At 47.8% G+C, this 24,507-nt stretch overlaps 1 protein-coding gene across 1 annotated transcript in view; it reads left to right on the forward strand.

Annotated features, from left to right (window-relative positions):
• The window catches only part of USP34 (ubiquitin specific peptidase 34), a 3,618,222-nt gene that overhangs the window by 1,347,026 nt on the left and 2,246,689 nt on the right, over window positions 1-24,507 (forward strand). Inside the window, exon 27 of the mRNA XM_069608012.1 lies at window positions 424-524. Coding sequence (XP_069464113.1) covers window positions 424-524 — 101 coding nt within the window. The remainder of the gene's footprint in view (window positions 1-423; window positions 525-24,507) is intronic.

The following is a 24,507-nucleotide window of genomic DNA, read 5'->3' on the forward strand; positions in this document are numbered from 1 at the left end:
ATGCGGATAGCTGGTACATCATTATGTTACATGTTGCCTCAGCTACTGGGCAGGGGCGGGGGGTGGAATTGATGTCATGGGGTGCACCTGGCTCGATATATACTGCCTGTGATGTCATGTTCCTAGTCACGGGAGACCTCGACACCAACACGGATTGGCACTGCACATTCTGATGATGTCAGACAAAGTTTCCAAGATCAGCCTCAGAAAAACATTAGCAAAGGTAATTAATGTGTACTTCTGCACTTAGTCTTCTGCTGAGTGTTCGTGTTCACATTTTATTGAATTGATTTTGTTTACTTATTTTTACGCCGAATTTGCACACCATCCATTATCACATATTCGTATAGCAAATTAGTTTTTCATCTTGCATTAAATGGTTTTCCTTTCGTATTACAGAAAAAATGTTGGTTTATTTTTCAGGTGGTTTGATGGGACCTGTCAGAATGATTTCATCTGGGCATGAATTGACCACGGATTACGATGAGAAAACTCTTAATGAACTGGGTTTTAAAGACATGCAGGTATTGTCATATTTCTCAAGTGCAAAACGTATTTCATTTTATTGTAGCCTTACAATGGTCGCTCTTTGTAGAGAAGTCAAGTAAATGTGCACATATCTGGGTGCCAGATAACTAAGTTAAGTACTCGTTTGCTTTTCTTACTTGGCTTTCATTTTCAGCTTTGCTGGGAGTGACTTTAGTTATGTCCCGCTAAACATTTCTGTTATTCACAGTATTATTTTCCTGAACATCCCACACATCTTTTGTCATCTTTAGCGTATTGTTGGAAGAAAAACTAAAAGTAGCCAATATTGATTTAGTGAAACTCTTGCTCACTTTGAGTGCATTCTCGCTGATTGTAGGGATATTTTAGCTATAATGTCCTCTGCAATATGGGTCTATATGAAGAGCCATGAGCGGTTTGCTCCTTATTCCACAGTCTGTTACTCCTCCTATTGAATACGCTATACGCACTTGGAGAGGGGTGGGGGATAGGGGTGTCTTCATTCATTTTTTTATTTTCTGGAGTGAATTGTGTTTGGTTTCCTGTACATAAGAACATTTGCCGATTTCTAAAATGGTGGACACATCTAAACCTCCTTCCGAAAAGTTTCTGACATTGAGCATTAGTGTAATTATATGCTTTGTAGATCGTGCTACTTTGTACATTTCTCACATCAGAATGAGATGCACAATTCTTTTTAGCACGACAGAGCTTTATATAAACCCCAACATGACGTATTTTGGAATATTTCCCAATACATTAGCAACAAATCTGATATTTGTAGGATGATCATTGGCCAGGTGTTATAAAGAGAGTAGTAACTTGTCGAAATACATTAATGGTCATGAGATCAGAATAAAAATTGTATTTGATTAACTTAACATTGCCAGTCTATTAGAGGGAATACCCTGACCGTGGGTTAGAAGCAGCCCTACACTTTGGAAAGCAGTCTATAAAGGAGTATTTGAGCTGAAGCGATCAGGGCTAACTTTCTGCATGGTAGGGGGTAGACAAACATACAGGGTAGGCTATGTATTGCTTAAATAAATACATTTGCGCATAGAGGCATACATGAAAATGTACTTTATATATTGTAAAAGTAGGTAGGTGCAGTTGCAGGTTATTCAGGTTTGGAAAATCTCATGTCTTTGCGTGGAACATTTTTTGGTGGTTTTTCTAATAACCTGGGTCAACTGCAAGGTCTAAGTTAAAGAGGGCATTAAAAATAGAGGCTTATTTGGGGGGCGTGGCCAGCAGCGCCACCGGTGTGGCTGCTCTGCTAATGTCCTCCGTAAGAAGCCCGTTGTCAGAACAGTAAGTCCGGGTTTCCTCAGAATCTACTCGTTGGCGAAGCCAGTACCCTTTGCTAGAGGGGACCATGCAACAGCTGTCTTCACGTGGAGCGATATCAGACAGCACAAATGCTAGAAATCCACAGGCGAACCCAGGACCACAGCTACAGTTTGCTAAAAATGGCCAACGGCTGCTAGACTGAGGACGGGAGAGGCGGTACATCCATAGGCGAATGCCGACTGAAACCCCTCAGAGGGCTATAACGCCTTCCCGCAACGGGGCAAACTGCTTGCCTATCATCTGAAGATGAGTGAAGCATTCGGAGGGTGCACAGGACCTCAGCAACGTTATCGGATCGCCTGCATGAAGTGACGAGTGACATTCCATTCCCCCACCCCCCCGTCCGCACCGAGGCACAACATACGTCCTGGTCCCCAAGCAGGGTGGCCACATCGCTGTATCCGACCAGGGAGCCCGACAGCAGATGAAGCAGCCGAGCCACAGTTGACGGCGCAGCGGCGTCCCAACACTAACGAAGTGCAGCGGGACCCGGGAGGCACCCCGCTCCTCCTCTATATTACAGCACCAAGGTACGACAGGAGTCCAGGACCATAGGCGAGCTGCAGAGCCCGTACGGCCCTGGGTGGCCACCACAATAAAACTGTTCCTGGAACCCAGGGATGGCCGGTGCCACAAAGCCCAATGTAACATCCCACCGAGACGCACAGGCATTACAGCCTGAGTGAAATCCTCCTGCAGGCTGAGGACAGTGGCCAGCCCGCGGCTCCCCCACTGCACACCGCAAAGTGGTCCCCAGGCAGCGATATATTACTGGTGAGTGTTTGGCCAGGGTGGGCAGACACGGAATGAGAACAGCGATCCCCTGTTGGAGGTAACACTCAGCGGCACCTGTAGAGCAGGGAGAGAGGCACATTCCTCCCACCCCCATACCTCGGGGCTCACAGGGTGCTAAGAAGAGAAGCAAACCTCCAAGATCACTGGCAGGCCAATGCATCCAATATTGGAGCTCTACTAACTAAGGGTTGCCGGTCATGGGGACAGGAGAACTTCCCCCGGCTCAGCAAGTATTGGCCTCAAACAGGTAGCGGGCCCTCCGCGTTTTTGCTCCTGGAATGATTGTGGATCTCCCCTCGCATTACTGCCAGCCACCAGATCCTGCAGACATTGCTCCCACGCCACCGAAACAGTCCCGAGGGTACCTGGGGTGCCCAGGTGTTAGGGAGAATTCTCTTATTAGGCTACTTTCCCAAACCTATTGAGTCCCCCAGCAGCTTTGCTGGATTTTTGGGTTTTTTTTTTCTCCTGCTAAGAGTGAGACTCTTTTACTCCCACTCTTAGACATGATTTGAGGTATGTCTCGGACTATTTGTGTGATTTTGGGCTATGGGGTCTTTTACTCCATAGGGCATCATCTGTTTTTTTTGTGTATGTGTTACACAGCACCCTCAGTGCAGTAACACAGGGGTGTCATAGTGACCCCTAAACATAGACTCCATACCCTGGGACTGACTACCCCTGATTGACTTTACTAGTCTTAAATTATGAACAGAACCAGTACAAACCATCATATTGTGGAAGTACTGGAAGGGGTTAATTATATTGCCCCTAGGTCTGTTTTCAAGGGGGCACTGTCCAGTCCCCCCTTGTCGAGTTTCTGGCTGGTGGCAGTGGTTACCACGCAAAATATTCCACCGGAATATTCTCTATGGGATTTTCCCATTGATTTTAAACGCACCACTTTTTGGTGCAATGTTAATGATCCCGCCGGTTTATTTATTTAATATTAAACCCACGGTTGTTTTTTTTTGTTGCCAGAACTCTCTTCTAAAATTGCGTTCGTGTCCGTCTCTGTAACTCTAACCAAGGTCGAGCCCTTTGTTCCACTTTTTGGCGGGCTTCTCCACAGAAGCCCTCCAAATGGTGCCACTCTGTCTGGGTTCCACAGGATGGGTGGGGAGGGAATTGGCACCCTGGACTGCGTTGCCTTAGCAACTCAAGTCACACTCTGTTCTGATTGGGCCAGTGGTGAGCCGCCCGGCTCACCACTTAGCATGTTTGAGTGAGAGCTAGGCTGTTGAATGGGGGTTTTTCTGCATAAAAGCAGGGCCTTTGGGACTGGGACTTCAGAAGTCGCCACAGGACCTAAGAATCCGAAGAGGGAAGAAGCTGAGCCATCTGCAACGCGACACCACCGGTGAAGCCCTGCTGCAACTACCTCACCACTTTCCCGACAAGAGAAGATCTTCTGCTGTACAAGTCTTCTTCCTCTGAGCTGGTGGGACCAACCAGTTCGCCCTTTTTCTCCTTCCAAAGACGACTCTTGGTCGAATCGCCCGTGCCAAGCACCCCGGCGGCCGGATAGCCAAGCTTCACCACTTTGACCGTGAATAAAAGGAACGCACCTTTTATCGACGAACTCCGCGGCTGGTTTCATCCCTGTGCAGTGCAACGACTCCACGTTTCCTCCTCGACGAGATCCTCTCTTCCACTGGTCGGAACAACGAACTGCAACCACTGCCAGGAACAACTGCCACCGCTGGAGCTTCGTCTCTCTTTAAGGTACTGTGTCCTGCCTGGCCTCCCTTTCTTCGGTTTACCCAAGATGACCCTTAAATCCTTGGCTTTCCAACTGGGTTGGCCCAGACCTTTTAACTTTACCTTCTTGAATCGCCCCAACTTCTTTTGAACATTCTGCAAAGACTTTTAGTGCATTTTAAACCGTGTGATCCTGGGCACATTTCGCTTTGCTCCATTTAAAGTGGGCCTGGCCTATGAACTTTGGCTCTACAGTATCTACTTCCTTTATTCCCTTGCTGAGAACTCCTAAAAGTGTTGGGACCTGTTTTATTTCTATGCTCTGCCTTTTTCTCTCCCTTTAACTGAACTATTGGAGTGCCATCGGGTTACGCGCTCCCATCTGTTTTAACAAATCGTGGTGTTTTAACTCTGACTTGTCTGATAGTTATCAAAGGAGGTGTGTATACTTTACCTGTCTGGGTTTGAACTTGCTTTTGATTTAGAGTGCTAGTATATTGCCTAAAGTGTGTTTCAAATAAATAATTATATACTTTTTATACAAAGCTCTGGTCAGTGTTTGTTTGCTCTACTGTGTTTTTAGCCCTATGGTGTATACTCTATATACTGCCCTACTCTTCTTGAGAGAAGTCTGACACTCAGCCACAGCTACCAGGTAAATCTGGGTGGTGCAGACTGCTACCAATTGGGTTTACTGCTTACTCCTGTAGTCATAATCATTTTGCAGTGTTCCCCAAGGGAACTGTACGGTTATTGGGGTGACCGGAACAATTAAGTAGCCAACTTCCTCCACCCCTCACCTCAGAGTAAGGAGATCACAAAGCTGTTTGGCCCTGGACTCACCCCAAGGAGTGCTGGACCAGCCCGAAGCCGGTAGTTGAGCACCACCCATTTACACCCTTCGAGTGCCTTCTACACTAACTGGAACTTGGCAGACCTCGGAGAGATAGCAACAAGATGGTCAAGCACCTTAAGTCCCTGAAAAGTTGCTTCCGGGGGAAAGAGGAAAGAAGCTGGAGTCAGCCAAATCCACGCCACAAGCATTGCCGGCAGGGACCGGATAACTAGCCACCAAGGAAGATATCAAAGCCTTCATGATGGATATCAAGTCAAAATTCCGCTCCTGTGTTACTAAACTTACCACCAAACTGGAGCAGACAGACTAAAGGGTTACAGAGGCAGAGCAAAGACTGGGTGAGATGGAGGATCTGACGTGGGAACACGCATCATCGCTCCTGGAAACGCAACAGATCCAGGCCCTAATGGACAGAAATGAGACCCTGGAGTACAAGCAGGAGGACCTGGAGAACAGAGTCTGTCGAAATAACCTACAAATTAGGGGAGTGCCGACAACAGTCCCGGACCAGAATCTAGCGCAATATATAGGGGACATATTTCAATCCTTGCTGCCACATCTCGAGAAGTCCCAGCTCTTATTGGACTGCACCCACAGACTGCGTCCACAGAGAGGCTTAAACACTGAGCCCCCACCGAATGTGATCACCCGAGTCCACTTCTACACGTCAAAGGAGGCTGAATGGCAATTGGCCGCTCACGTGATAAACTGTCGTTTCAGGGTCCCCCCCCAGCAAATTTATCAGGACTTTGCAGCTGTGACTATACAGAAACCGAGGGCCCTGTGGCCTCTCACAGTTCCTTCGAGATTAAAAGATTAGTTATCGCTGGCTGTTCTCCACCGCGGTGCAGTTCTCCTACAATGGAACCGGCCACACTATTACACATTTGGAAGACGTAGAATTGATCCTGAACCCCTCCTCCCAGTATAAGATGGTGGCTCTTGGTCGCTCCCACAGGGGACACGAACAAACCCCTCTCAAAGCCGATATGCCTGGCCTGGTCAAAGATCCAGAAGCATCGGAATAGAAGATAAAAGGGTCCTTACAGTCTGACCTATGTCGGGCCACAGACGACGGCGAAAGAGTCCACAGTCTATCCTACTTTCCCGGATGACCAACCCGATGAAACCTACAGAAACAGGATACAAAATGTAACAATGGACAGGCTTCATACGGTCTGACCCCGACTCCAAGGTGAATGTCACCGGAAGGCCCTTGGAGTGTGCTGCCGATGATTTGTGGCAGCCGAACAGTTGGGAGTCCAAAGTCCGGACTCAGTTCACAGTTAAGTTGTTTTTGGTTAAAGGAAAGTTCAGCTGGAGCAGGTATGCAGAAACCCCTACTTGTTGAATGGCAAAGGCTGAACACTTGATTCCCCCTTGCCTCTCCCCCCCGGCAGGTTCAACCGAGGAATGCTCGGAAACTCCAGTTCAGGAGGTGAACTTTGTGACGCTGAATGTTAAAGACCTCAATTCCCCAGTGAAGCTGAAGTCCATATTGAAATTCTTGAACGACCTGGAGGGAACAGTAATTTTACTGCAGAAGTCGCACCTATTGCCAGAGTACCAGGCCTGTCTTAGGAGCAGAGATTTCCGAAGCAGTTCTTGGCGTCAGGGGGCACTAAGAAAGGCGGGTGCAGCTATTCTGATGGCGTAGGTCGTCTCGTTCCAGGAACTAGACTCAATCACAGATCTGGGCAGCTGTTTCATAGGAGTGAAGGGGATGCTCCTGGGGCAATTGCATTCGCTGGTCTCGATCTACGCTCCGACTGAGGGTTAGGAACGCTTTCTGACAGATGTGGAGTCCATTCTCCTCTCGATCTTGGAAGGTCAGATTATTATCGGAGGTGACTTCAACGGGGTTCCTGACCCGGATAAGTATAAATCTCATGGGTCAGCCCCCAGAGACTATAAAATTGCCTTGTGACTACTCCACATCTTCAGATCCTTAGGTGTGGTGGACGCCTGGAGGGTATTGCACCCAGAGGAAAAAGACTACACCTTCTTCTCGCATGTCCACCACACTTCTTCCCGCATTGACTTGCTTCTAGTTTCACCCCATCCTTTATGAATAAGTTGTTCATTGCCCCGAAGATTCTCACGGATCATGCCCCAGTGTCGCTGCAGATCAGATCTTGGAACCCGACCCCCGTATCCAGACCACAATGGCCCATGTATGACCTGACTTGGCTTTAAGAGATGAGGTGGCATAAACCATTCAAAACTACTTTTGGGAAAAACCCACTGTATTGACCTCCCCGGCCACAATATGGGAGGCCATGAAGGCGGTTATTAGAGGGCACTAAATGGCACACACGGCGGCATACTACAAAAGGAAGAAATGTACAAGAGATCGTCTGGAGCAGGAGTTAAAGGACATTGAAGGTATGTACTGGAAGGGATGGTCGCCCAAAGCGCATGCAGCTTTACGAGTGGCACGTAATAAATTGGAAGCCCTATGTGCGGAAGAGACGGCGCAGACACTACTATCAGTCAAACAGGCTCACTATGCTAAAAGTAATAAGGCCAATCGCCTCCGAACGCAGAATTTGGCGAAAGCTAGCAGGCAAAACTTTATAGCCGGCCTCCAGAATCAAACGGGGGTAACCCAGTATGGGAAACAGATCGATGGAAGCGCAGAGGCAATACATCGCAGAGGCCTCCCAACCCCAACTGACGCAGGAAGATAAGGAGGCCCTGGAAGCCCTGATCCAGCCTGAGGAAGTGGAAGCAGTAATTAAATTCTTGAAAGCCTGCACCCCAGGCCCAGATGGTTTTTCCCCTAGATTTTATAAATTGTTTAGTAGACAGCTGCTCGCCCCCTTAACTCATTCCGGGAGGTGGGAAGTGTAACGTCCTCGATGAGAAACACCAATACAATTCTGGTCCTGTAGCTGGGGAAGAACCCTAAGGATTTTGGCTTGTATAGGCCAATCTCTTATGAATATCGATGCGAATATCTATTCCAAGGTGATGGCAAATCGCCTGGGCCCACTTCTCCGATTGATTAACCTGGACCAGACGGGTTTCTTCTTGGTCAGGAAAACGGGAGACAACATGAGAAGGGCGCTGAACCTGATCGGACTGGCTGCGTGTAAAAAGGAGAAACTGGCCCTCCTGGCATTAGACGCTACCAAAGTGTTTGACTGGGTGGACTGGTCTTTTCTGCACCTGACCCTGGAGGCATTTGCTTTTGGTCCACAATTTAGAAAGACGATAGCCGCCAACTACTTTGCCTCTCCTTGCAGATTAATCGGGCACGTTCTCCCCCAATTCCCCTTACTTGCGGAACGCATCAGGGTTGCCTGTTATCGCCCCTCCTATTTGCTCTTGTCATGGAGCCGTTGGCTCAACACATACGAGGGAACGACGCAAACCAGGTCCCGAAAGTGCAGGACTCACCCCATAAGGTCTCGATGTATGCCGATGATGTGCTCATGACTATAACATCATCCCTTCCCTACGGCGGCCTTGAGGGACCCCCACACGTTTGGGCAGATGGCGGGGTTTGAGATTAACTTTGGGAAGTCAGTAGCTCTTAGAGTGGGCCTGTCCACACAAGAGGTGAGAGCGGTTCAGGCGATCTGCCCGGTCAGCTGGGATATGTCTTCAATAGCCTATCTGGGGGTTCACCTGACAGCCTCTCTGAGTGATCTCTACGGGGATAACTTTCCTCCTTTGATTAAATAACTGGAACAAGATTTAGAAAGGTGGACGGGTCAAGAAATCTCATTGGTGGGACGGATTACAGCCGTCAAGATGAATCTCCTCCCCCGGCTGCTATATTATTGCTCATCCCTGCCGATAGGCCGTATGAGAAAGTCTGCAATGTAAGGTATTGTGTTTTATCTGGCGGGGAAAGAAATCTACGATCCCTGGGAGGGTAATGATGGGATCCGGGCTGGGGGTCCCTAATCTTTTTGAAATATGCTGAGGCCGCCCACCTGCCCACGTGGTGGTGGATACTTCTGCCTGAGGTTGTTGGAGATAGAACACGCACAATGCACCATGCCCCTCTGTTTCCTGCATTTTATCCCCCTCTCATTACATAAACAATGGCCCGTCTGTTGTCATGACGAAAGCTACGCTGAAGGTGTGGGACGGGGTCCTTCGTAGGATAAAGATCGCTAGGGGGTTGGGTCTACCCACCCCGGTCTTTGGCAACCCGACCTTCACTCCCAGCATCCCGAAAGGAGTACTCAAGCACTGGAAAGAGCAAGTATTAACCACTCTGGGGAAACTTTATGCCGAGTGCCAACCACACACTTTTGAAGAGTGTAAAACAGAATTCAAACTCACCGAAGGGGATCGGTTCGCATATATCCAGCTCTGCTGTTGGATTACTCACCCCAAAATAAGAGCGAACGCCACATGGTCCCTAAGCCCTCCGGAATTAAATATTGGGGAGCCCATAGACAAGGGGGCGATTTCAGAATTGTACAGAGGGTTGCAGGAAGACCTCCTGTTCCTGCGGCGCCCAGACTACATGATCCTTTGGGAGACAGATCTGGGTCTGCAGTTGGACGATGTGGCATGGATGGAGATTTGAGCTAGACGTCGGGCCACATCCAAATGCGTGACGAACAATGAATGTGCTTTGAAACTTGTTCCGGTGGTATTACCCGCCAGTACAAATCCACCACTTTCAGGCCATGACCCCCCACCTGTTGGCGAAACTGTAGGGCACGAGGCCCGTACTTCCATATGTGGTTGGACTGCCCCCTAATACAGACTTTTTGGGAGAACATTATACAGGTTATTTATGATGTTACGGGTAGTCCCCTCCCGTTGTGCCCAAAGACCCTGCTGCTTGAAGCAGCATATGAAGGGGTATACCCAAAATCGGGGAAGTGGGCGAAATTAATGACACATATGTTGCTGGTTGCGCGTATAACTATTACTCCTACGTCCCGTCCCCTTTCCTCCATACTTATGGGACATTTCGATGTCCTGTGGGACAGGACCCGGGACCGGAGTGCTTTGTAAAAAGCATCACATTTTTCAAAAATGTGTCCTTCTCTTTTTACACGGGATACCGCACGCGGCCGTAACCCCGCCCTCCTTAGCTCCACCCAGCGCATGGCCCATCAGTCCTTTTCTCTGCACGCTCGGGACTTGATGCACTTGAATCTTCGGAAGATTTTTTTTCTTCCAGTGTCCTTCTCTCCTGCTCTGGTTTAGCGGTCGCGTAGTAGTCCTTCTATGCCGTTTCAGTTAGATTTTCCTAATTGTTCCTCCGAATGACGTTTCACTAGGGTGGATCCCCATCCTCTTTGTTTAGAGTGTTTGGGTCCGGATCACCGGTGGGACTTGTGCTTCTACTGCGATTCCCTTTCGGTCCGGGCTCTTCCAACGTCGTCTGGAACGGTGAGAGGAGGTGTTCAAGCGAGTTCCTCCTCTGCATTTTCAGAGTTTAATCGACAAGAAGAGACGCCCGGTAAGTTCTTGAGTTTTTAGGTTCCCCCAACCGGGGGACTCCTTCCTGGGGTCTTCCTGGTCTGGGAGGGGCTTTAAAAGCTCGGTCACCGGGGGTCTCCCTGAGGTGCCTTCTAGGCCTAAGAAAAGTACCAGAGTTTTCTGAGGGTCTCCATAAGGGGCCTGCTCACACCGGATTACAATCTGAGACCTGTGGGGGCTATTCAATGGCCCAGTTCTACTGAGGCGGTGGGTACCAGAGCTTGCTTCGAGGTTTCCTTGTCTGGAGCTTCCCATACAGACACCGGGATGTGCCCCCAGGCCACTAATGAGGTTTTCTGTACCAAACCAAGTTTCGAGGCCCCTCGTGAAGGAGCTGTTTCCGGTCTTGGGTCCGAGGTTCCTCTATCGGAGGCTAAGGTGACCGACAGAACTGAGAGTCCTGTTAAGGTCTTGTCGGTGAGGTGGGTTCCTCATTGGTCCCGCTCTAGTGGGGATACCGGTTCTGTTGATGGGGCACAGAGTGAGGTTGCTGACCGTAATTCCTCTGTTACCGGCGTTGCCGAGGTTCCTCTTTCAGAGGCTAATTTGGCTATTAGTATGTCTCAGAAACATCCTAAGCCACACAGTACCGGCTCTGCCGAGGTTCCTTGTGTCAAGGCTGAAGTCAAGACCCCTGACCTGTCTGTGAAGACCCCTGCCTCACTCACACATGTGACGCAGTTCTCCTCGGGCATTGACAAAATGGCGCCCGTTCTCGCGTGAACTGCAACGGCCATTTTGGATTCTTCCCTTACACCTACGCCATCGGCGTTGGGTGCTGGGAGCATCTTTTCAGGTGAACAGCGTTTTCATGGTGCACCGTTTCGTCCAGTTTATGACTGGAACACTCGGATGCCATTAAGCACTCGGTCACGCTCCCTGCGGCGTCTGCGCCATTGATCTACGTCAACCCGGCTGGTGAGGGCCCCTCTTGGCAACCCTCTCCTTTGCGGCCCTGGAGCTATTCCGCTCATGAGAGGCTTCCTCCTCTTTTTAGCTCTCCCCACCACACACCCACTTTTGGTCTGTCTTTGGCTTTCCATTTCATTGCTATTCATCGTTTTGCCAGTACCCATGCTAGGTCCTTCATCTTCATTGCCCTATTTTTGGTTGGATATTCATATAGGCTGAGGAGGTTAGCTTCAATCGTCCAAGCTTGGCCTTTTATCCCGTTTGTTCGCAGACGCTGTTCTATCTCTGGCCAGATGGTTTGGATCAGTGGGCAGAACCAGAACACATGACTCATGCCTGCATTCTCCTCGCCACATTTAGGGCACCTTTTTATGCCTGCTCTTGGGAAGTGTGATATCCTTTTTGGGGTCATGTAAGCCCTGCAAAGTACATGTTTCAGTCTGGCATTCCTGGACACTTTTTTTTGTGTTTATAGCTTCGCTTTGGCCCATTCTTTGTCTGTTAATTCTCTGCTCAGTTCTGCTTCCCATGTCCACTTCTCCTCGGACGAGTCTTTGGGAGCTTCTTCAAGGAGAGTTTGATGAAGCCTGGATACCATGTGTCCACCTTCAGTTACGTCATATAGTAGTCCTAACACTGGGTTCTCCATTTGTTAAGCCGTCGGGGATGGCCATCTGGTCTGCAATTGCCTGACGATTCTTGTATATGTTATAAATTGGCCTCAGTGTATTCCATGGGATTCGATCAGGTCTTGGAACTCTAGTATGGTTCCTGCTGGGGCTAAGCATCCTGTTGTGATTAATCCTTTGCTCTGCCAGCTGGTTCTGCTTTGCTTAAACTGCTCTCCACTGGTTCCATTCAGTGACGCCAAGGGTATCTGGGGGGAGTAGGAATCATCCACCTTCAGCATTCCCTTCATCCTGTTCCAGATCTGTTTCCCCAGCCACAGGAGCATTGGGGATTGCGCAAGTTTGTGTCTCCCCAGGCACAATACCTCTTTGAGGAGATAAGGGGATACTGTGGCACTCAGCAAGGTATGCTCTACTGTTTGTGTCGGCTAGCCAACCTGCCATGTGTTGTAGTTGGCCTGCTAGGTAGTATAGTTTGAAGTGTGGGAAGCGTACCCCTCCTTCTCTATAATCTCTGCACAGCACTTTCATGGCTACCCTCTTCCGGCCTCTGCCCCATATAAAGCTGCTTATCATTGAGTTTAGATCTTTGAAGAATGTCTTTGGTATGAGATATGGTTTGTTTATGAAGTGGTAAAGTAGCCTGGGGAGGGCCATCATCTTTACTAGCGATATTCGTCCCATCACAGACGGGGAGTTTTTCCCAGAATTTCAGGGACGTTTCTAGGCCCTTTTTTGCCCGCAGTGTGTTGGTGTTGTGGGTATCCTCCATATAATGGCATATATTAGCGAAACGTATGTGGTTTCCACTGGAGATCTAGACGAGGAAGCTGATCTTCTGGTTTGCCTGCCCATCCTGCCAGTGAGAACAAGCATGATTTGGTCTTGCTTATGGAGATCCCTGATAGTTGTGCGAAGTTGTCTAGCACTTCTAAGTATGCTTCAAAGTTGTCTTCTGGGCTCTTGATATATAACAGAATATCATCTGCGTAGAAGGATATGACGTGGGTGGTCCCATCTATTTACAGGCATGTATCCATGAATGAGTCTCATGTAGATAGCCTAGGGTTCTAGTGCTAAGATGTTATGTCTTGACCGTCGTGTAGAACGAGGATACCTCCGTCCACAAGTGCCGCACAGGGAGACTACAAATGTCACTCTCTGTCCAGCCCTTGAGGCCACAGTTGGGAGATGATCTTCCGGAGCCACGTACTTCTGGGAACCCCTGGGCCGCTGCAAATAAACACCGGTTAAGTAACTAGCCACAACAACAATCACAAACCAAACAACAAGAAAAGAACGGTCTTACCGGTGGCTGATAGATGCGGTGCAGTTAAACCTAGTGAGGGATTCCGGGACCCACCAGTGTCTTGCCTTCGATGCAGATTGTTCCTCCCAAAAAGGTAGGTAAAGTTCTTGAAGGGCACCGGGCCCACCTGTTGATAGAGTCCACCAAGAAATCCAGAAAAACAAAACCAAGGTGAATATCAGAATGGAAGACCAAAGGCAGTCCGTGATTCGTAACCAGAGTTCCAATATCCAAGAGCCAGAACACAGGGCAATCCAAGAAACAGTCCGTGAAACAATCCAAATGTCGAATTCCAAATGATCCAAATATGAACGTAGCGCCAAACAGTAGTCACGAGAACAGCTGTGAAGCACTGAATACTTGTATCCGAGCGTTTAAATAGTGGCGCTACGTTTGCCTTCTGGTCATGTGGTCCGCACCCGCATCACATGATCGCGTTGTTCTTAAACGTGAGTGGGAGGTGTCGGCCATGTGACGCGGAAGCAGGAAACGGGGCCGATCCCACAACCGCCATGGAATACGCCAATGGAGCGGTGGTGGGCTGGCCGTAGGCGCTGCCGCCCTGGAACACGGGAAGAAGGCAGCGATGGGTCCCGGATCCTAGCCTGCGAATGGGGCATAGTGGAGGTATGGGGTTTGGGGTTTTGGTGGGTGACATCGGGAACAACGGGAACTCCTAGGGACGTGATATAAGATGTTATAGTAGGGGAGACAGCAGGCATCTCTGTTTGGTGCCCCTGCGGATCGGTAAAGGGTTTTAGATGAGCTTTCCTGTATGGACTTGTGCTGATGGTCTGGCGTAGAGCAAGCGTATCCACCTCATGAAACCGTGTCCTATCCCATAGTGTTCCAGGGTGGCGAACAGCCATTCCCACAGCATAGAATCAAATGCCTTAATGGGGTCTAGTGCTGCTACCGCGCAGCCTTTTGGTATAGTTTGTACTCTGTCTATTACTGCTTGAAGTCGCCTCAGGTTTGCTGTTGTGGCTCTGCCTGGGATATAGCCTGGTTGATATGGGTGAACCAGAGTAGTTATCACTTTTTTGAGCTGTTCTGCGAGTATCGCCGTGAGGATCTTCATGTCTTGGTTCATCAGTGCAATCGATCGATAGGATTTGCATAGTCTCTTGTCTTTGCCTGGTTTTAGGATGGGTAATATCAGGGCTTGCTCCATTGTATCCGGGAGGGCTCCTGTTTCGTACACTTCATGTAGGACCTGTAGTAATTGTGGGGCCAAGAAGTCTGTACATTCAAAGAGCCCAATTAGCTACCCGGTGTCTTCCCAATAGGTAACAAAGTGATAACTCCCTGAATTTTATCTAGATTAAGGGGGCTGTTGAGCATTTCTCGCTGCTCCTCCATCAGTGTGAGAGCAGAGCAGCCCTATGTCTTCTAGGGTTTCCGTTATTTCTTTGTTCTTGGAGTGCTCGTCTCCTGAATACAGCTTACTGTAGAAGTCCCTGAAGACCTGGGTAATTTCTGTTTGCGATCTCCATATGTGTCCACACTCATCTGCTATTTCTACTGCTTCTTCTCTGGCATCTAGGCCGCGGACCAGCCAGGCTAAGAGTCTGCCCGGCTTATCACCTTGTCTGTGGATTTTTCAGTGTATTTCGCAAAGCTGAAGTTGCCTAGCTTTTCCCATTGTTCTATACATTTATGCCTTAGTGCCACAAGGGTGCTTGCTGTGCTTTCTCCTGGAGGGTTCGTTTTCTCCAGTTCTTTAATCTCAGCTTCAACTGCGGCTATTTGGTTTTCTAGATCTTTCTGGACTCCCCCCTGTTGTGGCTATCGCTGCTCCTTGTATCACCACTTTGTAAGCCTCCCAAACTGTTTGCATGTTCTCAACACTTCCCTTATTGAGCTCAAAGAACTGTTCCATCTGGAATATTAGGTCCTCTTTGAAACTGCTATCCCTTAATGATTCCGCTCGCAGTTTCCATGTGGGGATAGGTGCCGGGCTGTCTGTTAGGGCCCACCGTACTGTCATGGGTGAGTGGTCAGACAGGGTTCTCCCTTCATATGTAGCTTCTATTACGTTTCCTAGGTGTTCCTTCCCTGTGAAGATCTAATCAATTCTCTGGTATATTTTTTGTACACTTGAATAAAACAAGTATTCTTGGTTGCTCGGATGTAACCATCGCCATATTTCTTGCAGCTCCAGATCTTGTGTTAACATTTTCAGTGCTTTGGAAGAGGGAGGGAGATGTTGTTGCAGGTATATCGATCGGTCTAGAGCTAGATCCAATACACAGTTGAAGTCTCCCCCTCAACCCCAAATCCAGTGGGCTCCTCTGTATGGGGACAGGATAGGGTAAAACGAATGGTAGAACATTGCTGCATTCTGGTTGGGTGCATATGTGTTGACTGTACAGAACTCTTTTCTGTCTATATATCTGTGCAATAGTATTACCCTTCCTTCTGAATCTGAGTGGGTATGTAGTATTCGATAGGGGGAGGGGGGCAGCGGCTCCTAGAGGGGGTTTCCTCGTGATGGCTCGATGGGCCCTTTGTACTGTGACACATTGTGACAGGGCTCCTGGTCCTATTTCGTGGAGGAGTAGGTTTTCAATGTACTCTGTAGGGTCTCTCCCTTCTGCGCCTTCCGGTAGACCCAGAATTCTAATGTTTCTTCTACGTGCCCCCCCTTCCGCATCGTCTGCTCTGTCTGTCTTACAGCAATGTCAGTTTGGTCGCCAGTTCTTGGTCTGTCTTTTTAAGTTCCTTGGTTGTTGATGTTGTTTCCTCTAGTGTTTTTTCTGTTTCCCCTACTCTGCCAGCAAGATTGCGCACATCTTGGCGTAGAAGGATCACATTTTATCTCTACTATGTGGGTTTCCATGAAGGTACGCATGGCTGCAATTGCTTCCAGTATCTTGCTTTTGTCAGCATTATGTTGGGTTTCTGTAGCATTGCACTTTTGTTCCTCCAGGGAGTGTGTGGTGTCTGTCTTGGATGTGCTTTTCTTCGTATAGGTATCCATTGTCGCCTGTTTGGGTAGTGTCGCTGCCCTCCTCCTTCCTTCTGGCATTTGGGATTTCATCTGCTCCTGTTGATTCAGGAGTCGTCGCTGATTATTACTGTTGGAGGTCGGTCTTAGATTCTGAGGCGTAGAAGTTGTATTTGCTGCTGTGTTTGACCAGTCTCTTGAATGCAGTGTTTCTGGGCCTGCGATATTGAAGGGAGTGTTAGGTAGTTACGTGTTGTCCAAGGATTCGTTTGCTGTGGTCTAATTGTAGGTGTCTCTATGGTTTAATGCTTTTCTTTCTAGTGTCTGGCGTTCCAGTTGGCTGTTTGTGTATGTTCAGCACTCAGCAGTGTTGTTCCTTCCTTGTTTGCTCTTCTAGGTTACTCACAGGTTCTACTTGATGTCTGCAGTGCTCAGAGTTCATAACTCGTGGTGTCCTGGTGGGCGGTAGGTGTGTTGCCTGTATTACTTAATGATGGTTGCTATGCTGCAACCTGGGGCTTTTCGGTTGCTTCCTATTTGATGTGAGCGTTCATTAGTATTTATGTGAAGGGGACCCCCATGAGTAACTTGCGGCTTTATTTTCTGTTGAGATATCTTTTCCAGCAGGTCTGTCTGGGGCCGTAGGGCTCTGCTTGGGGTGTTGACTCGGGGTGGCTGAGTGCGCTCTATGGCGAACTGGGCCACTCGGGCTTCTTGCCTCGTTTTATTTTGATGAGCAGTGTCACGCGGAAGAGCTGGGGATGCTATGGTGATGAATAGCGGAGATGCAGGAAAATACAGAAGGACTCGATTTGCGGTAGTCGGCACACAGAGCTCTCTAGGGCCCACCCCTAGAGTGACTGGTATATAGCATATCACTGGCAAACACTAATATGTTATAGCACTTTCACAATGGGGGTGTTACTTGGCACGATATTGCAGACATTTAGCAAAAACTGTTGACATCGCACTTGTAACCATGTGACGCAGACCTGCAGGGGCATCGTGTTGTATTATGGATAAGCGGCATTTGTAGAAACCCTACGGTTATCTACCATATATGGTGCTAATGGGATACTTGTAGAGAATACACGGAAGAGGTGGTCTGCCGTGTCATCCGCCACATGAGGGATTTTTGGCATGTCGGGTGTGCTGCGTGCAGAGGGAGGTGACATGGAGGGTCTGAGGCCTAACTGAATGGGAGAGCCTTATGTAGCATACCATAACATTTCATAACATAGCATTATAATCCTGCCACATCAACCCCCCCAATTTGGTGGTCCCTGAAACGGGGTGTGGACCACAGGGAGCAGGATTGGTGCATAATCTCAATCAAAGATACCCAGGTATATGGGTGACATAAGAATAGGGTGGAGAAGCAAAGGAATTGCTACTGAAAGGATGTTCTTCTAGAGACAGAGATTGTGGGCCTAAAAGGTCCTAATTAGAAAATTCAGCCCATTCGATATTGGACATTTGACCTAACACATCTATCATTTCCTGTGCATTGGAGGTGTCTTTTGAGGCGTCCTCTGTAATTTGAGACGTCTCTATTGTTGACACATGTCAAAGAATATCACAGTAAAAATATAACAAATACATTGATCACCACTAATAAAAGATTGGTCCATTAAATGAAACATTTTAGAATATAATTCATAAGTACAAGTCAGGTATCGCAACAAAGCAATTTGTCAGTCCATCTAAAATGAAATAAATAAATGGATAAATGCAGTTAAAAATGACACATTACAACATGATTTAAAATACCAAAACGCGTGTTCTTATAACACCCCTTCTCACAGACATTGCAGCTTTCACATATGAGAGCAAGGCCCAAGCAATGTATATCGTTTCTGCCTTTTAATAGCAGCATCAGCGCTGGCCGATATAAGCACAAGCCAGTGCATCTCAATACTTGCAAAATGGTTCCCTCTCTAATAATTGTGTAGCCAGGACAAAACAAAATAAAATGAGCCAAATCGTCAGAGGGGGCACCACAGACAGGACAACTTGAATCGTCTGAGTAACCAGTCCACTTTGGTGTGTTCCCCCTCAAGCGCAGGCAATCAAAGCGGGCCCTAATAATAAGCCAGCTATGGTGACCCAACCTAGCCCAAGTAAGATACGGCTGAATATTAGGCAAACCACGAATTATTGAATGATGCGCATCGGCCTGCGAAGGTCGCGGTGCACTGATACGAGTGGCCGCTTGTTCCCTGATTACCACCTTCTTGAAGAAGTTTACTTCTCTAGTTTGAAGCAAACTGGTTACAGGTGGCACAACCGTCAAGTTAATCCTGGACATATGCTTATATACAAATTTGAGCCAAGGTATCTTGCGCCACAAGTCAATTCACGTGGTTGATTTCATTATAAAATGGCACAACTCAGCCTTCGGATTTCCCTACATTATAAGCCACAATAAGCCAGGTGCTATTGTCCACTCATCCTCAAAAAATGGCATTCCCAGTTCTCGGTGTACGGATGCGCAGGATGATGAGCCAGGGAGTCCCAAAAGCCTTTTCAAATAGCAGTTTTCCCTCACCTGCATATCACCCGGCTGTTTGTACCCCCAAATGGCTGCTCCATATAGGAAAGCTGCCTTAACCTGCATAGAGTAGACCTTGAGTGTAGATTCAATGTGTTGGCCATTACACCTAGAGGAAAAACGGTTAAGGCCGCCCAGGTATTGACACATTTTCAATGCCTTGCTCGAGAAACACTAGGAGAACCACACACCCAAGTAATCATACTCGTGTACCCCCTGGATTATCTCCCCCACGCAAACAATGGGGCGCATCTTAATCGGCTTTTTACTGGCACTGCAGCTCATGACCGCTGATTTGACTGAATTTATTTTTAGGTCTAAGCTAGTTATGAATGGGGCGTACGCATCGACCAATACCGGCAGTGCCTTAGGCGTTCTGGCCGTGAGCACTGTGTCATCAGCGTATGCCAAAACGGGGAATGGTCTGCCCCCCACACGTAAAAAGTCTTTGGCCGTACTTAAAAGTGCCAGCAATAGGCCGTTAATGTATAGGGTAAAAAGGGAGGGTGCCAGTACACACCCTTGGCGTACTACCAACCGAACATTTGCCTTGGTGCTCGCATGAATCTCCTGCAGAACTGTCACAAAGTCAACCGGGCAGCCCATGGACTCCAGCACGGCCCACAACTTGGTGCAATCCACCTTGTCAAAGGCCGTGCTTAAGTCCATGAAGGCGAGGTAAACTGTTTCTCCCTGGCAAAAAACAACATTCCATATTAACAAATACAAATTAAGTGCCTGCTCCATAATCCCCAAGCCTGGACGAAAACCGAATTAAATATCCATGAGGTCATTAGTCTCAGCGGTTAACCAGCACTCCAAATGCCCCAGTAAGACCTGTCCAAGAAATTTAAATACTGTATCCAGGAGAGAAATTGGACAAAAAGAAGAGGGTTAGATGATATCCCCCTTTTTAAAAATAGGGAAGATTGTGGCTGTCTTCCATGATGGGGGGTATCGGCCCGAATTTAAACAGGCTTTAAAGGCACTCATCAGCGACGAAGCCCAAAAATCGAGTTGGCTCAATAAGAGATCGGCGGGTATGGCAGCCGGCCCCAGAGCTCGATTATCATAAAGGGCACCAACATAAGTCACCCATCAGAATCCTCCACATGAGTCCCCAGAGAACTATTTCTAGGCTCCCTTGACACAAATTCCCAGAAACCCTTTGTGCCATCAACCCTTATAGCCTCCAGGAATTCTTCCCAGACTATTATCTCCCGCTCCCATTTCCTGTGCTCGAGTGTCCTTCGGCAGGCAGTCCGTGCCTGTACAATGCAACGTCTGTTGACCGAAGGACATCTTAGAGCAGACAAAAAAGTGTCAATTTTGCCTGTTTGCATTTCTCATCAAACCACCCCCGTTTACCTGATGTGCCTATTGATCTCGAGACCCCAAAAAACCCTCTGATAGGGCCTCAAGGATTCCCACAAAGAGATCCACCACAACCTCATGTTTCTTGGATTCATCTAGAATCCCCAAACCGAGGACCGTTAACTGGTCAAGATTTTCCAATGCAGGCCACGGTCCCAAGATCTTCCCCCACTTAATTCTCTTGTGGGACACAGCCTCTACTTCTATATGACATAAGACATTAGAGGCACTAGGGTCCACAGATGTTAAACCTTTCAAGGTTAGAACCAATGGATAATGGTCACTGTTCCTCACCATGGCCACATCAAAACTTTCAATGTGTTTCCATAGATTTAGCGTGAGGAAAAATTAACCTATCGTGGAGGACCCCACATGATTACTGAAGGTATGTTTGCCGGGGATATCAGGACTAAATCGCCCATTAACAGAGCGCATACCCCACTCGATAAGCCAGGTACTTATCTGAAGGCCCCTGTAGCAATTATCGATTATGAATCGGCCATTATTGATTCCTTAAGCCCAAACAATTGTTCCTCTGTGGGCTCATATAGGTCCATGGAAAGGCCACTACCGATTTTTTTTAAATTTTTTTTTATTTTTTTTTTAATTTTTATTTATAGGCAGAGACTTACAGCGAGCACACACATCAGAACGGAGACGTAGCACATATATGCATTCATTTTGGAGTATCTTCCCAACAAAGCAATACATTTTCAATAGGAGATGGAAAAAACATACATAGTGATCTTGACACAACATGACGCCACTGGTTATAGACGTGGCGCTGTGGGCGAGGAGGATCCAGATGCAGCTTCAGCTTGCCTGGCAAGGTAACTATTAAAAGCAGTTCACACATTCTTGGGATGGGAGCGTAAAAGAAGCATATTAATATGTTCCTCCTCGCAGGTCTGGGACCAGGTGAGAGCACTGAGCCACCTCCGAATGGTTGGGGGAGATGGGCTCTTCCAGCTCTAGGGTACACATTTTTAGCCACCATGCAGCCTATATTCAAAAACTTAGCAATTGTTTTAGTATCATCTGTATTCCAAACCCCAAATAAAAACCCCTCCGGGGCAGGATCCACCACAGTTCCGATGATGTCTGTGAGAGCCCGCAGGATCTCCTCCCAGTAGCTGCTCAATGCCCCCACATGTCCAGAACATGTGCAAGTGGTCACCCCCCTCTTCGCGCCATCTAGCACAAGTATGTACTCTACTTCGAGTAAACTTGGCTATTTTACAAGGAGTGTAATATAATCTATTCAATAATTTATATTGCATTCATCGATACCGAAAGTTGATGGATACCCTGTTTGTATGCAAACAACCTATCCAAGATCTCGAGGCCCAGTTCATTCGCCCATTTGTTCCGAGCCAAAGGGGGCTGGGCCGGGGCTTTCACGGTCACTGCCCATTTTGAGGTTTAAAATCCCCTCCCCAAATTAACTTTTTCTGCAAATTCACAGGATCATCTAGATGCCGATCTACACATTTTCCACCAGGCTTCCCCAGCTCGCCCATTTGGACTATTATACAAATTCAGGAGATCAAACCCCTCGGCCCCTGGGAACTTAAACCTCAACAGTTGTATAAATTCGAGCCCTGTGTCTACCACCTCAATCCCACAATCCAGGGAAGCTGTGACCAACACTGCCAAGGCCCCTGAATTCCGCCTTCCTCTGTTCTTTTTAGCGGGGATACCATACGTCAAATAACCAGCAAAGCGGGGCAGTGCCAGGTCCCAAGTTTCTTGCAGCATGACTATCTCATGAAGCTTAATAAACTCCATGTTCTCGGCCAACTGCAACTTATTCCTCAAACACGCTATATTCCAGGAGACTTATTTAATATGCTTCTCCCTCTGCGGGGTACACAGCCCGGAATATTAGAGGATACTCCCAACTCATTAGTACCACCGACTACCTCTAAGACAGGGATAGCAATCGGATCTGGCTCCAAAACCAATGTGGCGCCCAAATACACCCTCTGTCAATCCTGATCGTCCATTGACACCAAATGCTCAAAACGATTAGATACCACACAATTTCCGATTATAGCTGCCCTCCTCTGGTGACTAGTGCCTCTTTCCCACCATAGTCCAGGTGGAGGCAAGAGGCCTACCAGGATCACCCAAAGGGACAGCATTACTTAGAGATAAGACCCCAGATGGGGGTCCTTGTCCTCGCCCAGCCGATGGAGCTTCCAACACCCTCCCTTGTGGATAGAAATAATCTAATCCCACCAGTCTGTTCTCTAGTCTGGAACCGTTTGCTCTCAAACCTCTGGTCAGGTTAGAACTAAGGAGGCGGTTCACTGATATGGGATTAGAAAATGAAACCACAATACAATCTACCATAATAGACTTCCTAGTGGGGCTGACCCATCCCACTGTTTTAGCCATCAGTACCGATTTTGGATTAATACTAGGGCCCATTAAGTTTGAATTAATGCAGTGGGTTGCTTTGTTCATCAGAGATGACGTGGTTTCAGAGTCTCCTGATGTTAGACTCTGATCTCCCGTGATCACACTTATAAAGCCAACCGACTGCAGAGGGAGATTAAGAACCAACCCAGCCTCAGTTTCACCATGCCTATCCAATGAAATCCCCGGGCTGGTATAATTTGTAGGGGCCCTCAGGGTGTTAGGCCGCAGGGCAGTGTTACTAGCAGCCATACCATCCCCTTCCCCATTCCCCATCTCACCAGCAGGTCTGGTGATGGTCTGCACCAACAAGGTCAACCTGTGCTTTAAGGTCTGTAATCAAATCGTCCATGATCGACAGAGTTTCCATAACCCAATTTTTAAAAATTTCCAACAGTACAAAGGTGGAATCCAATTTTGTCTGCTCCTGAGAAACCAACAGAGTAGGCGCCATTGGATGGCCGCCCCTTGCCCCCAGCAAAGAAAGGAGGGGTTTCAAGTTCCGATCTAATGCTGCCACCAACCAAGTTTTAGCATCGTCTTTGTTCAATGATGCTAAAGAATCCTCACCAAATGACAAATGAGAACCTTGGGCACCCGGAAGCTCAACAATAGATACAGGAGTGGCCACTGGTGAGTCTCTTGCAATGGGAGTGCTAAAAATGTGTGTCCTCCTCCAATAGGGGGACAGCAGAGAGACCCTGCCTCATATCCCCAAGAAGTTTCTCAGTATCGGGGATATCAGGAGCGGCAAAATCCAGTCCGATTCCCCACCAACAGCCCCAAGTGATGAGGCAGCATCCCAAATCGCTTTCTCAGTTACTTGAATTCTCTCAGCAAGATTTCCAGCCATGGTCTTAAGATAAGAGTCAAGTGAAGGTTGATTGGCTCTAGGTTTTGATTTAAAATCCCCCACTACTTGCTTAATGGTGGTCTTTGGGGTTTGGTCATGTTTCTGCTTTTTAGCACTAATGACTGTGTCCCCCATCTCGCCCAATTTGCGCTTGACCACCCTCAAGGTAGAATACCCTGTCCAATTTCACAGGCTCCCAGATGAGATCAGACACAGAATTAGAGGAGGGGAACAAAAATATGGTTAAATAACCCTTTAAATCCCTTGAGAGGGGAGAGGGAAAAAAAGAAATTGCCTCGCAGCCCCTCACTTAATAAAAAGGTCAAATGTTACACAAGGGGGTAATTCACAAGGAATATAAAAAAGGGGCGTATTGCACAAATAATATATAGAAAAAAAAATGTTTAAAAGAAAAAATGAGCTAAAATCCTAACAATGTCAAACTGAACAGTACTTGGTTCCAGGGGGGGAGAGAAGCAGGAAACCTCACTGCCCTCGCAACCCTCTGGAAAGCACAGGTGTGGAGATAAAAACAACTTGCAACCCCAACTGGTAATTAAAACAAAGAAGTATAAACATGAAATATAAACCAGACTGATGAAAGTTACAATATGGTTAGTTGGACTTGTGGGTATGAACACAAAGGAAATGGTTAAAAAATAATTAGATAAAGTAAAACAGTAGTCTGGAGTAGTGCTCAAATGGAGTCTTCCACGAAGACCCACAGAAAGCAGCTTGTCAGGCTGTACACGCTATGCAAGCTATACATATGGGTGTGGGCAGACCAGAAATCCACAGAGCAGGCCTGCTGCTAAAAAAAAAAACAAAAGAAAAAAGCT

Source organism: Ambystoma mexicanum, chromosome 4q (assembly GCF_040938575.1).
Source record: "Ambystoma mexicanum isolate Mex_15411 chromosome 4q, UKY_AmexF1_1, whole genome shotgun sequence".
Classification (NCBI taxonomy): domain Eukaryota; kingdom Metazoa; phylum Chordata; class Amphibia; order Caudata; family Ambystomatidae; genus Ambystoma; species Ambystoma mexicanum.